Raw genomic sequence first — 15,080 nt, 5'->3', positions numbered from 1 at the left:
CATACTGGTGCATTTTTTCCTTAATAATGATTTTTGGCATTCCTACACCATTACTAGTTCCACAATCATGACTCCTCTGCCCCAGACAAATGACTATATTAATTGCAAGTAATCTTGTTGATCGACTGTTGCATGTGTTTGTTTCAAGTAACTGTCCCTTAGGGGAAACCCTCAGATGCTTTGTCATATGCCCCAGTGAGAGAGTAGCTGCTGATAGACATCTGTCATTGAAGAGCCCAGTGACTAAACGAGGTGCCAGAAACCATGTCTCAGGACCAGTTTTGTTTTCTTCTGTTGGTAGCAGAGTTAGGGACAAACCCCCTTAGCCCCAATAGTCCTCTTTCATTTTTACTGTGGCTAGACAGAGCCCCCTTAAAACAGAATATTAAAAAAAGAGAGACTTTATTGGAAATTTTACATTGAAATGACTTTCCATTTAATAGACCACATAAATGTTTTCAGACATCGAAAGTGCTTAGAAACCAACCGCATGCGCTGCAGCCTGCCATTTCCCAAGTGCGGAAAGTGGGGTCATCTTCCCCCGGCCTCAGGTCCCTGATGGCCTTCTCTGCCTGGCCTCCCTGCCCTCGCTGCTTTCCTGTCTGCCGCAGTCTAGTTTAGGCGTTAACAGCTGTAAACTCTAGCACGGACCTATCAACAAAGATTGTAGCTACAATCCAACTCCTTAATAAGCATTTGGCAATATGAAAGGCAGCAAGAAACAACTATTAAAACCCTGCCACCACCCTCTGGGGAAGTGAATTACTTAATTTTTTCAGTTGCAAGAGTGGCTGCTTAGCCAACTCGTCTGTGAAAGAGTGCGGAATGGGAAGAGGGAGAGCCTGAGAGCACAGCCTTGCAGCATGAAAGGGAACGCCCGCCCTCCTCCACCCCCGCCCCCCCACCCTTAGGAAACCCTCCCCCCCGCCCCATCTTCACTTCCTGGATTCATTTCTAGGCAAAGCTGAAGGTCTTGACTCCTGACTGGACTTTTATGTCCCTGGCTTTCCTAGGTTGGGGCTCGAATTAAGTGTTGAGAGAAGTCCAGCGGTGCGGCATCAAGAGCGCTGCTGAGAAACAAACCAGTTTTTCAGCCTTCCCAGTCAAGCTGCTTCAGGTGTTCCCAAATCTCTCTGATAAGTACACATATCCCTCCAGACTCAAACAGGGCTTCTGTGTGGTCTCAGTCGGACACTGACAAACTCAGGCTTCCACCCCGCTGGAGAGATTCTGCCGGAAGCGCTGTGGCCGCTGTAGGAATCCATCCAGGGTATGGTTCTGCCAAGGGCAGCTCATGGCTTGAGGGCAATACTTCTCCGTTTTCTCCCAGAGTAGACCTGGTCACCTGAAAGATGAAGGAGGAGGCTAAAACCTTGGGCAAGCACGACACGTGTGTCCACTGCAGAAACTGGTTGGAACGATGCCCTCTCCTGTAAGAATCGACCAACCTCGAGCCCCATTTTATTACAGACTGGATTGATTCTCCTCTTCCTCCTTACACTGGGCACTTCCTACCGGGCTGCGCGTGAGACGGTAGAGCAAACTGCCGTGGCTACAGGCTGCCCTTAGCCACTGGGATCATCTGCCCAAGTTATTTGGACTTGCTCTCGAACAAACTGTCTACTGTCTGTTGAACACAGACTCCCCGGCCGCCCAGGCTTACCTTTGTCCCCTTTTTCTCCCTTGTATCCTCGAGGGCCGGGTGGTCCAGGCCGGCCGGGTGGCCCAGACAGGCCCCTCTCACCTAGGAGGACAGATGGGACGCGTTTAGAAACCCTCAGTGGGACCTGGAGCAGGGCTGCAGGAGTGCCCAGCACAGCACTGGCGCGGGGCTGCTCTCCTTCCAGCACGAGGTCGGAGGTGTCAGCGTCTGCTACCTCTTACCTTGGGGTCCTCGGCTGCCCACCTCTCCCTTCTGCCCGGGGGGTCCTGGAATGGCTCCATAAGCTGCAAGGGGGCAAAAGCTTGCTTCAGTCTTTTTTTTTTTGTGGAGGTGGGGAGGTCACATCCAGCCATGCTCAGGGCTTACTCCTGGCTCTGCACTCAGGAATTACTCCTGGTGGTGCAGTGCTCGGGGGACCATACGGAGTGTTGGGGACGGAACCTGGTTTATAGACCGCCCTACCCTCTGTCCTGTCGCCCCAACCCTAGCTTGCCTCAGTCTTGAGATTCCCCCTGACATTCGGGGAACCGAATGATTCGCCCCAAACCATGCGTTGTTGGGAGGGGGGGTTGCACTTGCAAGAGAAACCCTTTGAGCTGAGAAATCCTGAGGCGTTTGGGGACACAGGTTCCTAGGGCAGCAGGGGATGCTGGGCACACAATCTAGGCGCGTCCTTACTTCGGAAAAAGTCCATGAGATCCGCAGTCACGTTGCCATAGGTGGAGAAGACCTTGCTGACACCAGGGGGCCCCTGCGGCCCGGGCCGGCCTGGTGGGCCCTGGACAGTGTATGCCATCCCCTGCAGGAGCCCCTGACCTGTGGAACACGGAAGGGTGGGCGCAGGAAGTGGGGACTGCTGGGCACCCTCTTCCCCTAGGGCCAACGGTGCGGCCCTCAGAGGCGGTGTGAGCCGGAGCCGAGACCCCACAGTGGGCCCCTGCGGGGCTGCCCCGGTGGGGAGGGGGCTTCACCCGTTGGGGCCAGCCACGCTTCCACTGTCCGGGCAGAAACCCCGCAAAAGACCGTTCCAATTCCCAGGCCCCGACCCAGTGAGCTGGGGTGCAGGGTCGGGCCCTGACTGCTGCCCGTGCCTGCAGCTGCGCCCCCCCTCCCCGACCCGCAGCCCCGGTTCCCCCCACCCCCACTCACGCTGCAGACTCTCGGACACGCGCACGGCCAGCTCGTTGTAGTCCAGGCCTCCCCGGTAGGCCGCCCCGAAGGCGCCCCCGTCGCCGCCGTACAAGGGGCCCAAGGCGCCCTCGTCACCCAGGAGGCCGCTGCTGGTTCCCCCGACGCCCATGGACGAGCTGTAGGACGAGTCGCTGCGGGAGGACGACCTGCTGCTGCGGCTGTAGGAGCTCTCCAGGGACTCCAGGCGGCTGTCCCCCGGGGGGCCCTGGGGCCCGGGCGGGCCCGGGGGGCCGATGATGAAGCTGCGCACGTCGGGACCTGGGAGGGGCGGAGGTGGAAGAGGCGTCACTGGGCGCCCGGGGCCGGTCGGGGGGCGAACAGGGGGGTCTGTGCCAGGCACGGGCGCCGTCGGGGGGCACCTACTGGTGAGGTAGCTGATGAGCTCGCTGCGGAAGCTGTCGCTGTTCTCAGCCGCGTACGAGGACAGGGCTCCTGAGACCCCCTGTGGCCCCCGGGGCCCAGGGGGACCAGGGGGACCAGGCGGGCCCGGGGGGCCTGGGATGGACGACACGCCGGCGTCTGCGAGGGAGGCAGAGAACGCAGTTAGGATGCAACCCAGGGCCCTTACTGATGGCTGCCCCGCCCCCAATTCTGGGCATGGCATAGTCCCGTCCCTCATCCCTGCTGGCTCCTGCGTTCCCCCAGCACCCTTGGGACTCCTGCCCCCAGCACCCCCAGGTGACCCAGGAGGATGAGGTGCCCCGGCTCAGGCTCAGGGCTCCCAGCCCCGCCCCCTGCCCCAGGCCTACTTTGCAGATACGATGAGAGATCTTCCGCACTGAGGCTGGACCACGCACTGCCTGGGAGCCCTGGGGGTCCGGGAGGTCCGGGGGGACCAACGATGCCTCTGTATTCCGACCCTGGCACCAAGGCAGAGCCAAGAGTCAGTTAAGGCCCTCTGGCTGGGGTGGGGGTGGGGGGTAGGGGTGGGGCTCTGCCTTCCCGCCCTGCTCAACACACCCCTGCCTCACCTCGGAGCAAGGAGAGAAGCTCCTCATAGGACGTTCCCGGCAAGCCAGGGGGCCCTGGGGGCCCAGGAAGTCCGATGCTGACTCCAGTACCTGAGAAACAAAGCCCCGGGCGCCGGTGCATGAGGGAGCGGCAGGAGTGTCCGTCAGAGAGCAGGTCTGGCAAACCCCGGCAGCAGGAGGCTGGGGGCTACCCAGGTGGGACCCCCTCCCGCCCCCCCCCCCCCCCGCCCGGCCCTCCAGGAGCAGAGAAAAGGTGCCCTGTGTGTATCCTGATGGGCCTGTTTGTGCACGGGCCTGCGTGCGTGTGAATGTATGCGCATGAAGTTGTGTGTATATGTGTGTGAATGTGTGTGGATGTGCATGTAGATGTGTGTGAATATGTGTATGAACGTGTGTGTGAATATGTGCATGAATGTGTGTGAATGTGCATGTGAATGTATATGTGGATGTGAGTGAATGTATTTGTGTGTGTGTCAATGTGTGTCAATGTGTTTGAATGTGTGTGAATGTGAGTGTGTGAATATGTGTGAATGTGTGAACGCGTGTGTGTGCATGCGCGTGAGTGTGCAGAGGGAAGTGTGCACACGTGGTGTGTTACCGGACGTGCATGAGCATGTGAGTGTGTGCAGACGCTCACTGTGGCTTCCCTGCCAGGCTGCTTGACCCGCTCCTGCAGCGCTGCCCATCTTCCCCCCACCCCACCACCTGCCACCCCTGGCCCCGCACAGCCGGCTGCAGGGCTCCTCGGGGGCCGCACACCCCCACCCCTGTGCCCCGCACTCACTTGACATGTAGCTGAGGACGCGTCTGCTCAGCTCCCCGTAGTCCAGGGACTGGAGGGACCTGTCGCTGCCGGCCCCTGAGGAGCCCAGGAGCTGGCGCAGGTACTGACGTACATCGTCACCTAAAGAGGGAGGGGGTGCTAGAGGCTGCCCAGCCTGGCCCCCCACGAGGCCCCGCTCCCCGGGGACGCAGGGACTCACGCCGCAGAGCAGTCAGGATGTCGTCCGAGGACATGGAGGAGAAGGAGGAGGAGGAGGAGGAGGAGGAGGAGCCGATGCTGTACCCCGAGGCTGTGGGGAAGCGAATCTGGTTACGGTGGTGGCTCCCAAAAACGCCACCATCTGAGACCCCCGAATCTCTGTGAAGGCTTGGAAGGGGCTCTCTGGGAGGGCCGTGTGGGGGTCTGTTTCCCGGGTGGGCTTCTGCCTAACCCCCTGATGCCGCCCCCCGAGTGCGCTGCAGACAGGCCCTGGTCCCCGGTGCCCCTTTCCAGGATCCCTGATGGAAGCTCGGGGGAAGCAGCCCGGGCAGGGAAGACCAGCCCCTGGGAGGGAGCACCGCGGCGGGATGACTCACACTGCAAGTAGCTCACGACCCGGCTGGCCAGCTGCGAGTAGTCGAACGTCTCGCCCGTGATGGAGGTCACTGGCCCTGGGGGCCCGGGTGGGCCAGGGGGGCCCTGAACTCCAGAGAGGTAAGACCTAATGCTGTCACCTGCCAACAGAAATACAAAAGCTAGTCAGGCCTGTCCCTGAGATGCCACGTTCCTCCCCTGGGGTACTCGCCACCAGTGAGAACATGCTCCTCCACCACACTGGGCCCTGCAGGACCAGCGGGGACCCTGGCACAGATGGAGAAACTGAGGCCAAGGTCTCTGGTGCCCACACTTTCGGGAATAGCATCCTCCCAGTGTGTGTGTTGGGGGGCACAGGAATGAGGCCAGGGGGTACACACACATGGGAGGGTGAAGGTGGGTGTGTGCCAGCTGGTAACCCGGGAAACCGCCACTGGGGCAAGGAGGAGGGAGCAGGGTGTCTTCGAGGCGGGAACCAGGGACACTCAGGTCCTGCAGCCATGGCTCCAGGGGTGCACAAGCTGTTCTTGCCTGCCACGTCTCAACACACACACAGTTACTCACAGTCACACACTCCCCATCACACACACACAGTCCCACACACTTATACGCACTCGCTAATAATCATAATCGCACACTCTCACAGGGCACACACGGCCACACACTCAGACACAGACACTGACACATACTGATAGTCACAATCACACACACTCTCACAAAGTGTACACAGTCACACACTAACAGCCTCACACTCCCACAAGCACACACACTAACAGTCACACCCACACTCAACCACACTCTCACCAGCACACACTCTAGCAGTCACACACTCTCACAGGCACACACTGTCACACACGCCACCCCCCCCCCCGCCCTCCCACCCCTGCCCCACTCTCTGCCCAGTGCTCACTCTGCATGTAATCCGAGATGTAGCGCTGGAGCTCCTGGCCGGAGCTGCTGAGGGAGCCTGGAGGCCCTGGGGGGCCCGGGGGGCCTGGGGGGCCCTGCACGAACATGGAGCTGGACGATCCCCCTGCAGGAAGCAAAGCCTCTGAACTGGCGTCTCCACCCTGGGGTCAGACAAAGCGGGGGGCCCAGCACGGCTCCCGCACTCTGAGCAGGGAAGGTCTTCCGCCACGGGAGAACTGGACAGTAGCCAGGGCGGGCTCCCCCCAAGAGACGCAAACAAGGGTTCTAAGACTGGGGAGATGGCTCAGGGGCGGCAGCAAGGCTGGGCCTTGGGTTCAACCCCCGGCACCACTGCGCATGGCCCACCCCCAGAGAAATGATGAAGCAGCCGCAGTCTGAAAGGAACCCAGGGAAGGCGAAAAAAACAAGGAGGGCACGCTCTGGTCACCCCCTTCCTTCACATCCTGCTCTCCCCCCGGCCTGCCCCTGTCTCCCATTGCCCTGGTGCCCATTGTTCTGTTCCCCATCCTTCACCATCTCAACCTCCCTCCCCCGTCACCGCCTCAGAGGCAGCTTGGAGATCCCTGCACAGGGGAAGGTCCCGATCCACCCCATGTCACCAACGGCAAGTTCGTAAATCAGTCTCGTCGTCACAGCCAGCCTCACTTAAAGACGAAGAGAGGAACTTTGGTTCTTACCATGAGAAAGACCACCAGGAATGCCAGGAGCCCCCGGGACTCCAGGATCGCCTGAAATCCAAAATAAAAAAGCGCTGTTCACAGCAGTTCCTCCAGGAAGCCTTCCTGGTGAAGCCCGAGCCCGTGTCTCTTAGTCTGGCTTCTGCAGGAGCAGAGTTTCCACATTCTCTTCCTCCCGAACCTTTGGCCCAGTGGGACGGGCTTCCCTCCGCTGGGCCTCGGGGGGCGGGGGGCAACCACCTTCTTGGCTGCTGCCTCACTGACCTTTGTCTCCTCTGGGTCCCTGGGGGCCAGGCGGGCCTGGAGGTCCCTGCTGGTTGAATCCGAGAGAACCGGAACCTGGAAGGCCAAAGGAGGGCAGTGAGCTGGGGGAGACGGGCCTGGGCAGGGGGCGGGGGCGGCAGCTCGGCGCTTACCTGAGGAGGAGAACCCTGGGGGGCCTTGGTCGCCTGCGGACACAGAGGGGATGGTCTGGGGGGCTCTCTCCCACTCCCTGGCACCCGCCCTCCCGCCTGCCCAGGACTCATGATTGTGGGGGCTACACCTAGAGTTTATACACCTCCCTCCCCCACATACATGAACATGCATGAACAGACACACGTGCACACACACCAGACACACAACTATGAGCAAATGCATCTCCCAGAAGCTTAGATTCTCCTTGTATCTCATGGCCCCCCTCCCACAACACCACCACCCTTGCCCTGGGTTTGGCCTGATGCCCGCCCTCTGTACCTTGGTGTCCTCGGGGGCCAGGGGGACCTGAGGGAAGAAGGAGCACTGTGAGCGTCAGGCCAACCAGCAGTCGTGACTTCAAGGGGCCCAAGGGACGCTTACGGAGGTGCCGTGTTGGAGCAGACAGTGATCTTGGGGCTCCCATGCTCCTTCCACTGAGCCAACACAGAGGCTGGGAGTCCTTGTAGAGCTAATATGGGCACATCCTCCCCTTCCCCTTTCTCGCCCCCCCAAAACAATGCCCGCCCTCTGTACCTTGGTAGCAGGAGGAGGGAGAAGTGCCTGTTGCCTCAAGCTCATCAGACGCTTGCTCCCTCCCAGGTAAGGAGGGGGTAGGGGGTAGGGGGTGGCAGGCTCCTGCACAGCCTGAGACCTTCTACTCACCTTGGTCTCCCTTGGGCCCTGGGGGTCCAGGTGGGCCTGGAGGTCCCGAGAAGAAGGTTTCTGTAGGGCAAAAAAATAGTGGTGAGCCAGTAGGTTATGGATGTCTGTGATGAAGCAGGGCTGAGGCTGTTCCATCACTCCCCGTCAAACGGAGGGAGGATCAGCATCTATGAGCTGAGCTGTGCTGGCCTGTTGCGGAGGGTGGTGTGAGGGTGGTGTGAAGTGAGTGAAGGCATGGAAGCACGCATACAAGACGGGTGGGTGGGGTTGGAGCGATAGTACAGTGGGGAGGGCGTTTGCTTTGCATGCAGTTGACCTGGGTTCAATCCCTGGCATCCCATAGGGTCCCCCAAGCACTGCCAGGAGTAATTCCTGAGTGCAGAGCCAGGAGTAACCTCTAAGCATGGCTGGGTGTGACCCAAAAAGCAAAACAAACCAACAAGAAGATGGGTGGATGAACAGCAGGGCAGGTGATAAACGGGTGGACGAGGGAGGGGTCTCGTACTAGGGACACGTCTGGGTTGATGTTTGTGCTCAAGATATTTCCATAGGCATCTACAGCACTGATCTCATTCCATGTGCATGAACGAGTTGTCTTCTGGACCAGATCTGGGGTCACCGGCAGGCTGGGCTCTGCCCATCTGCTCAGAGGGCAGCTGGCTCCCTCTTGGGCTCGTCGATTAGCAACTCTCCAGGGACGGGCCCCTCCCTCTCCTCCACGTGCAGTAAGGAGTTGGTGCAAACTCCCCAGGCCTGGAAGACCCCAGCATGCGATGAGTGGTCTCGGGGGGTAGAGAACAGTGTGACCCAGCTCCACCTTACCTGAGCTGCTCAGGGAAGATCCTGGTCGGCCTGGAGGGCCGGGCAAGCCTTCTCCTGCAGAAGAGAAGCCCCAGGACTTGTGAATACCAAGAGGCGGGTCAGCGCCCCTCGGTGCACGAGAAGTGCCAGCAAAGGTGTTTCCCGAGAGGCCTCCTGGAAGAGGATTGGACTCTGGGTGCCCTGGTTTGGCCCCTTCCCGAAGAAGCTCAGTTCTCACCTGCTGGGCCTCGGGGTCCTGGGGGCCCGGGAATGGCAGGTCCTGCAGGGGAGAGGGAGGAGACGACACTGAATCCATCCCGCTGTGTCAGGGGGTCCGTCCCACCCGTGGGCATGGTCTTGGCTTCCCATTCAGGGCTGTGAGCATCAATACTCCAAGACTCCCTGCTTCCAAAGGACCTCCGAGACACTTACCTGGTGGTCCACGTGGTCCCGGTGGGCCGGGGGGACCTCGTAAATCAAGACCCTCTGAAAACAGAAATGTGCAAGAGCTGTCATGAGACTGTCCCCCCAGCAGCACCCCTCACCAGCATGAGTGGCGAGGGCACCCAGCTTCTGCCCGCCCGCACATCACCCTCCGGCCTCCTGACAGCCCATGTGGTACATGGAGTGAGGGCTGAGAAGGGGGCTTCAGGGTCCAAGCCAGGATCCGAGCTCCCTTGCACCCCTGCACCCCTGCCCCTTCTAATTGGTGCCTGTGGGCACGTTCTCCTCACCTGCAGCCTTGAACCTTTCTCTGGAAACTAGGGGCCTCAGACCCACCCCCAAGTGCCATGGAAAGACCCAGGGAGATGCCATGGTACCATGCCAGGCTCTATGGCCTTGGTGGGCCTGGCTGCAGCTCAGGGGCCCGGATCCCACTGGGGGGCCCTGGCCCCCAGCTCTCCAGAGGAAGCAGGAGAAACGCTTCCAGCCAGGCCTATCGCTGACAGCTGTGGGCCCGGGCACTGTGCCTCTCGTAAGCCCCACAGTGCACGCTCACTTCTGACCTGGGGTGACCCAGGTCCACTCTCACAGCTGCCCTGGACAGTGACTCACCCCCGCTACTGACAGGACCTCTGCTGTCCCTCTGGCGCTAGCCTGATCAGAAGGACCGTCAACCCTCACTGAATCGGCTGGGGATGACTCACTGGTGCAGCTGCCACTGTCCCGTCCCCCCTCGCGCCCCCGCAACACCTGCCCGGGGAACACAGTGGCACTCACGGGCCGAGAGGACTTCGGAGATGGAGCTGCCGCTGCTCAAGAACGATTCACCAGCAATTCCTCGCTCCCCTCGTGGGCCTGCGGGGAGACACAGTGTGGGTGCGCTTGTGCCAAAGGCAGGGCTTTCGCTCTGCAGTGGGGGTCTAGACGGGCCCAGGTACCCAGGACAACTCTAGACCTTGGGTGGATGGGACAGGGTCGGAGGGAGGGGCGGGGCTAGAGTGAATGGGTGGGACCTAGAAGAAGGGGCGGGGCTAGCATGAATGGAGTGGGACCTAGTGGAAGGGGCGGGGCTAGAGTGAATGAGGCGGGACCTAGAGGAAGGGGAGGGGCTAGCGAAAATGGGGCGGGACCTAGAGGAAGGGGTGGGGCCTAGGTAGATGGGCGGGGCTGGGAGGGGCGGGGCTAGAGAGGATTGGGTGGGACCTAGTGGATGGGGCAGGGCACCAGATAGAGGACGGGGCTTAGGGGACATTGTGCCAGAATTGCCACCCCTCCTGCAGCCAAGAGCCCAGGGGTCATTGGACCGGTTGTCCCGTCTGACAGTACTGGGTGCTATTTGGATAAAGGCGGGACAGCAGCACAATTATCTGAGGCCTGTGAAGTTATCTTGGTCCTGACAGAGAATCTTAGTTCTGCCAGGAGGCTTCTCCCACCTTCTCAGAAACACGGACAGGGGGAGGAGGTGTCTCTCCTGCATCTGGGGAAGGACTCAGTTGCCCGGTCGCCTCCCTGAAAGCGGGGCTCTCCCTTTCCTTACAGACGGGCATCCCCCACCCCCTCATCCCCACCCCATGGCACCCCTACCCCCTGCTTTCCTTTGGCACTCACCTTGCTGTCCTGGGAGACCAGCTGGACCAACAGGGCCTGGAAATGGGGTTGGGGAAGAAAGGTCTTATCATATTTGTAGAGAGATGGTTCTCAAAACAAGGGCACGCACCTGGCTTCCTCCCATTAGGGCACAGTGGCCCAAGGTCAGCCTGCTTACCGAGGGCCATAAGCCACTGCAGACCAGCCCTGCAGTATGCGGGGCAAGGCTAGGGGCCCCTGGGATGGGCTGCCCTTCCAGTGTTGAGGGGCATCCAGTCACTCCCAGGGTTCCCCATCCTGCCACTAGAACGAATCGGGAGGGCAGACTGGATGGTATTAGGTCTAAATGCACGGACAGCACTTGCATTCAAGCATGTATTTCCACTTATGTGTAAGATTTTTTTAAATAATTTTTTAGAAGGGCTGGAGTGATAGCACAGCTGGTAGGGCATTTGCCTTGCATGCAGCCGACCCAGGTTTGATTATTCTGCCCCTCTCGGGGAGTCTGGCAAGCTACCGAGAGTATCTCACCCACACGGCAGAGCCTGGCAAGCTCCCCGTGGCATATTCGATATGCCAAAACCAGTAACAACAAGTCTCACAATGGAGATGTTACTGGTGCCTGCTTGAGCAAATCGATGAGCAACAGGATGGCAGTGGCAGTGGCAATTTTTTAGAAACTTGAAACAAACATTTGGAGAAAAGAGAGTATCAACCATAATTCCTTAACTTTAAGCATTTTTTTCCTTCCAACGTTTTTTTTTTTTTCACATCTTTTAAAAATCTAACTGCAGCCACTCAGAGTGTACACCGACCCACCCTGTCCTTTGACGAACACCTCATCTCCCAACAATTTTGTCTTTCGATCTCTGCAGCAATCTCCCTTTGGACAACTGGGGAGAGTTTCCGGTAGATTCCAAGCATTTTTTTGCCTTGGATACATATGCTCAAAGTGTCCTTGCAGAGAAGAGATTCGAGGGGTGAGTGCTCTGAGCAGGCAGGCTGTGCTCACGCTCTGGAGATGAGGCACCAGCTGGACCTGGGTCCTGGACTCTGATGGCCTGAGGCCAGTCACTGAGGTCTCGGCCTGCCTCTGTACTTGGGGGCCTGTGCATCTGGGGACAGCTGTGATCCCATCTGGGCTGGCGAGGCTGTGGGGAGGGGCTTGCTCAGCCCTCACCCTTTCTCACCCCCAGGCTCCTGCCTGGGCTTCAGGGCTGCAGTGGCCACGGCCGTAGAGGCAAGTGCAAAGAATGTCTGCACTGGCTTAGCGCAAAGCAAGAAAACGGACTGACCTGGAGCACCCGGAGGGCCTGGGGGTCCCATGGATCCTGGGGGTCCCGGAGGACCTGGGACGGTGAGAGTCGATGATCCCTCTGCAATAGAAGGCCCGGGAAGAAGCACTGAGCCTCATGTTCCTCCCCCCATCAGCGGTGCTGGGACTCAGACCGCCTCCCTGCAAGTCCAATATGCCCCCTCCCGCCTGCCTACCTGAGGTCACGATCCTGCCGGGGCTCCCGGGGTCACCTGGGGGGGGGAGGAGAGAGAATGTGATTGCTCCTGGGATCAGTGAGTGGCTCCAGGCGCAACATCAAGTCGACTTTGGCGACCGAGACCCACAGCCTCTGACCCTCAAGCTAATGGCATTTTAATGAATTGAAGGGGCCGAGTTAACCACCAGTCTCTGTGGGCCCTGAGAGCCCCCTAGCTCCCAGAGGGTGATTCCCCAGAGTAGCCTCATTCCTGAGCTCGCTGAGTTTGCTCTCAGGGAGCCCAGGATGACTCGCACCCTGGCATCTCCCCAGCCTGTTAGTGGGAATCACCTTCGTGGGGGAAAGTGCCCAGTGGCCACAGGCCTGGCCGGTGAGCCTGTGAACGGGGCGTCTAGGGAAGGGGGCAGCGGCTGTGCCGTGAGAAGGGGGTTATGTGGAGGCCCAGCAGGAGGGGCTTGAGGGAGTGAGGGTGACAGATGCTGTTTCTGTCTGGCCCAACGAGGCAAGTGTGCTTGGAGGACTTACAAGAAGAAATGGTTTGGGGGTCGGAGCGACAGTGCAGCGGGTAGGGAGTTCGCCTTGCACACAACCGACCAGGGATTGATCCTCTACATCCCATCTGGTCCCAAGAAACCCCCAAGAGTGATCCCTGGGCACAGAGCCAAGCGTGAGCCCTGAGCACTCCTGGGTGTGCCCCTCCCAATCCACCCCCTCCTCCAATTTTTAAAAACAAGAAGAAAGAGCTGACTTCACACTTTCCCAAACTTCTCTTGGGGCTGGAAATCCAGACACTGGGAGCCACATCTGCCCAGTGGAGGGTGGAGATGACTCCCCTGAGGATGTCCTAGAGATGTCCTCCGTCTATCCCCCCGGCCCGGGATCCCCTGCACCAAAAGGGGGGCAGCAATGCCCTGCAGGACGTGGAGGTGGGAATTCTGCCCACGGGTCCAGCCAGGAGATACCCCGGTCCATGAGTGCCAGTAAGAGCCGCACGGCCTCTTGTGCCTGCTGTCCAGGGAAGTCTGAAAGACCCAGACCCCCGAGAAGGGTGGGAAGACCCACCAGTGTCTTCCCAGAGGCCCCTGACCCTGTCTTATTCTGGAATTACGCAGTTCTGGGAATGCTTCCTGGGCAGTGGCCACTATTCCCAGCCTCTCCGCAGGTGGCAGCGACACCTTGTGGTGACTGAGCGCAGCTCAGGGATGTGGGGCCGTGGGGACTGTCTGTCTGTCTACCTGTCTGTCTGTCTGTCTGTTCCCGAGCATGAACCGTTCCTGTGTTGGGGTCTGATGTTACAGTGCTAGAAAAGGCAGAGAAGCCTCCCGGGGGCTCCTCGGACCACTGGCCCCTGGCCCTCTCAGAAGCATCTAGACGCTGCTCCCTGTGTGTAGCACACCAAGGAGGACACACTTAACCGAAGACCAAAGGTGGTTCCTGGTGCGGGGAGAGGAGTTGTGTGCAGGGAGCTCGGGTCACCAGTGTCACACAGTGGCAAAGGGCCCTGCCATTGGCACACCAGCCAGGAGACGGGAAGGCTGGGGGGGTGGGGGAGGGCAGCTTCCCTACACCCGCCAAGGATAGAAGAGAAATACCCGGGGACCACTCAGGCCGCGGACTGTGAGCCAGGGAGGTTGGGGGAATACGTGGAACAAACCCGGGCTCCCCAGCTTCACAGCCTTCCCTGGTGCCACTAGATGCCACTGTTGATCCAGGCTCTGGCTGTGAGAGTCCCCCCCACCCCCCAACCCCCTCACCGAGTCCTTCCCCTACCACAGGGCGGTCAGGAAGCAAAGGCCCCTGGGAAATCACGCACCTTTGGTTCCTTGGCGGCCGGGGGAGCCGGGCAGGCCTGAGGGGGTTGGAAACAAGAAGGTCAGGACTGGAAGTTCCTGAGCCTGCCCAGCCCTGTTCCTTCTCTGAAGCAGGGCCACGGGGAGCAGAGGCTGGGTCTCCACTTGGGACAGTCCCTTCCCACTGGGTCCTGAACACCCCGTGGCCTCCCTTGCAGAGTCCAAGAAGAGTCTCTCCTGGCTCCCAGCCTCCCCTCCCCCGCCCCGGGATGCTCTGCGGGTCACCGCACCCGCTTGCTCTCCTGCCCCCTCCCTGCCTTGTTTCCGTGGGAGCTGGGGACTGGCCATGCGGCTTCTCATGGGCAGCCCTGATGCCCACAATCCCCGGGGGCCACTGTGGGGTTCCTGGTATTCCTGGGCCCAGATCCCCAGCTCTCTTTGGGACTAAACGGGAGGAGAGGAGGTCTAAGGGCCCTGGGCCCACCCGGGCAGGCTGCAAGCCAGGAGGAGGGAGAGACCGGGACTCACCCTGAGGTCCTTGGGGTCCTGTGAGACCTACAAGAGATAGGACACAGGGAAGCGTGAGGGGCTGGAGGGGCTTTCCCAGCTGGAGCAGCAGGTTGGAAGTTGATGAGTGCAGCCCCCCCAACCCAGCAGACCCCCTGCTCCATCGAGCTGGCTCGTGCCCCCATGAAGCCACAGGCACTAGGGGGTTCAGAGCTCACACCGTCACACACTCCCGGCCCTGAGCCCTGCCCCGGGCTCCTGCTTCGGTGCCCCCATCCCTCGTGGCCTGGGGAGCCCCCATACCTGGCTTTCCTGGGTCTCCGGAAGGCCCTGGTGCGCCCCGGGTTCCAGGCATCCCCGAAAGGCCTTGTTCGCCTAGAAAGAGCACGGGGACATGGAGATGCGTCTTTTAGAGAGAGCATGGAACAACGAGACGCCCCTTTCAGCAAGCTTCATGGCACACAGGGCCTGAGGGCTCTGGGGGTCTGCTAGGAACCTTGCAGAAAGGGGGACAGGGGCAGCAGAGGGGGGGGCCTGGCCCGCGGAGCCG

At 60.2% G+C, this 15,080-nt stretch overlaps 1 protein-coding gene across 1 annotated transcript in view; it reads right to left on the bottom strand.

Moving 5' to 3' along the window:
- Nucleotides 1–934: 934 nt before the first annotated feature.
- Nucleotides 935–15,080, bottom strand: part of COL17A1 (collagen type XVII alpha 1 chain) — a 45,909-nt gene continuing 31,763 nt past the window's right edge. The window contains exons 30-56 of the mRNA XM_055119166.1: nucleotides 14,834–14,905; nucleotides 14,552–14,578; nucleotides 14,047–14,082; nucleotides 12,232–12,267; nucleotides 12,036–12,116; nucleotides 10,762–10,797; nucleotides 9,931–10,008; nucleotides 9,142–9,195; nucleotides 8,948–8,989; nucleotides 8,731–8,784; nucleotides 7,909–7,968; nucleotides 7,525–7,551; nucleotides 7,206–7,238; nucleotides 7,054–7,128; nucleotides 6,790–6,840; nucleotides 6,093–6,215; nucleotides 5,185–5,322; nucleotides 4,809–4,898; nucleotides 4,610–4,729; nucleotides 3,826–3,915; nucleotides 3,604–3,714; nucleotides 3,218–3,373; nucleotides 2,813–3,112; nucleotides 2,342–2,479; nucleotides 1,885–1,947; nucleotides 1,664–1,744; nucleotides 935–1,345 (exon numbers count right to left, since the gene is read on the bottom strand). Of these exons, the coding sequence (XP_054975141.1) occupies nucleotides 1,293–1,345; nucleotides 1,664–1,744; nucleotides 1,885–1,947; nucleotides 2,342–2,479; nucleotides 2,813–3,112; nucleotides 3,218–3,373; nucleotides 3,604–3,714; nucleotides 3,826–3,915; nucleotides 4,610–4,729; nucleotides 4,809–4,898; nucleotides 5,185–5,322; nucleotides 6,093–6,215; nucleotides 6,790–6,840; nucleotides 7,054–7,128; nucleotides 7,206–7,238; nucleotides 7,525–7,551; nucleotides 7,909–7,968; nucleotides 8,731–8,784; nucleotides 8,948–8,989; nucleotides 9,142–9,195; nucleotides 9,931–10,008; nucleotides 10,762–10,797; nucleotides 12,036–12,116; nucleotides 12,232–12,267; nucleotides 14,047–14,082; nucleotides 14,552–14,578; nucleotides 14,834–14,905 (2,225 nt within the window). The 3' untranslated portion in view covers nucleotides 935–1,292. The remainder of the gene's footprint in view (nucleotides 1,346–1,663; nucleotides 1,745–1,884; nucleotides 1,948–2,341; nucleotides 2,480–2,812; nucleotides 3,113–3,217; nucleotides 3,374–3,603; nucleotides 3,715–3,825; nucleotides 3,916–4,609; nucleotides 4,730–4,808; nucleotides 4,899–5,184; nucleotides 5,323–6,092; nucleotides 6,216–6,789; nucleotides 6,841–7,053; nucleotides 7,129–7,205; nucleotides 7,239–7,524; nucleotides 7,552–7,908; nucleotides 7,969–8,730; nucleotides 8,785–8,947; nucleotides 8,990–9,141; nucleotides 9,196–9,930; nucleotides 10,009–10,761; nucleotides 10,798–12,035; nucleotides 12,117–12,231; nucleotides 12,268–14,046; nucleotides 14,083–14,551; nucleotides 14,579–14,833; nucleotides 14,906–15,080) is intronic.

This window comes from Sorex araneus, chromosome 11 (assembly GCF_027595985.1).
Source record: "Sorex araneus isolate mSorAra2 chromosome 11, mSorAra2.pri, whole genome shotgun sequence".
NCBI classification, from domain to species: Eukaryota; Metazoa; Chordata; class Mammalia; order Eulipotyphla; family Soricidae; genus Sorex; species Sorex araneus.
The sequence above is the reverse complement of the archived record's forward strand: the minus strand, read 5'-3'. Positions and strand labels throughout refer to the sequence as shown.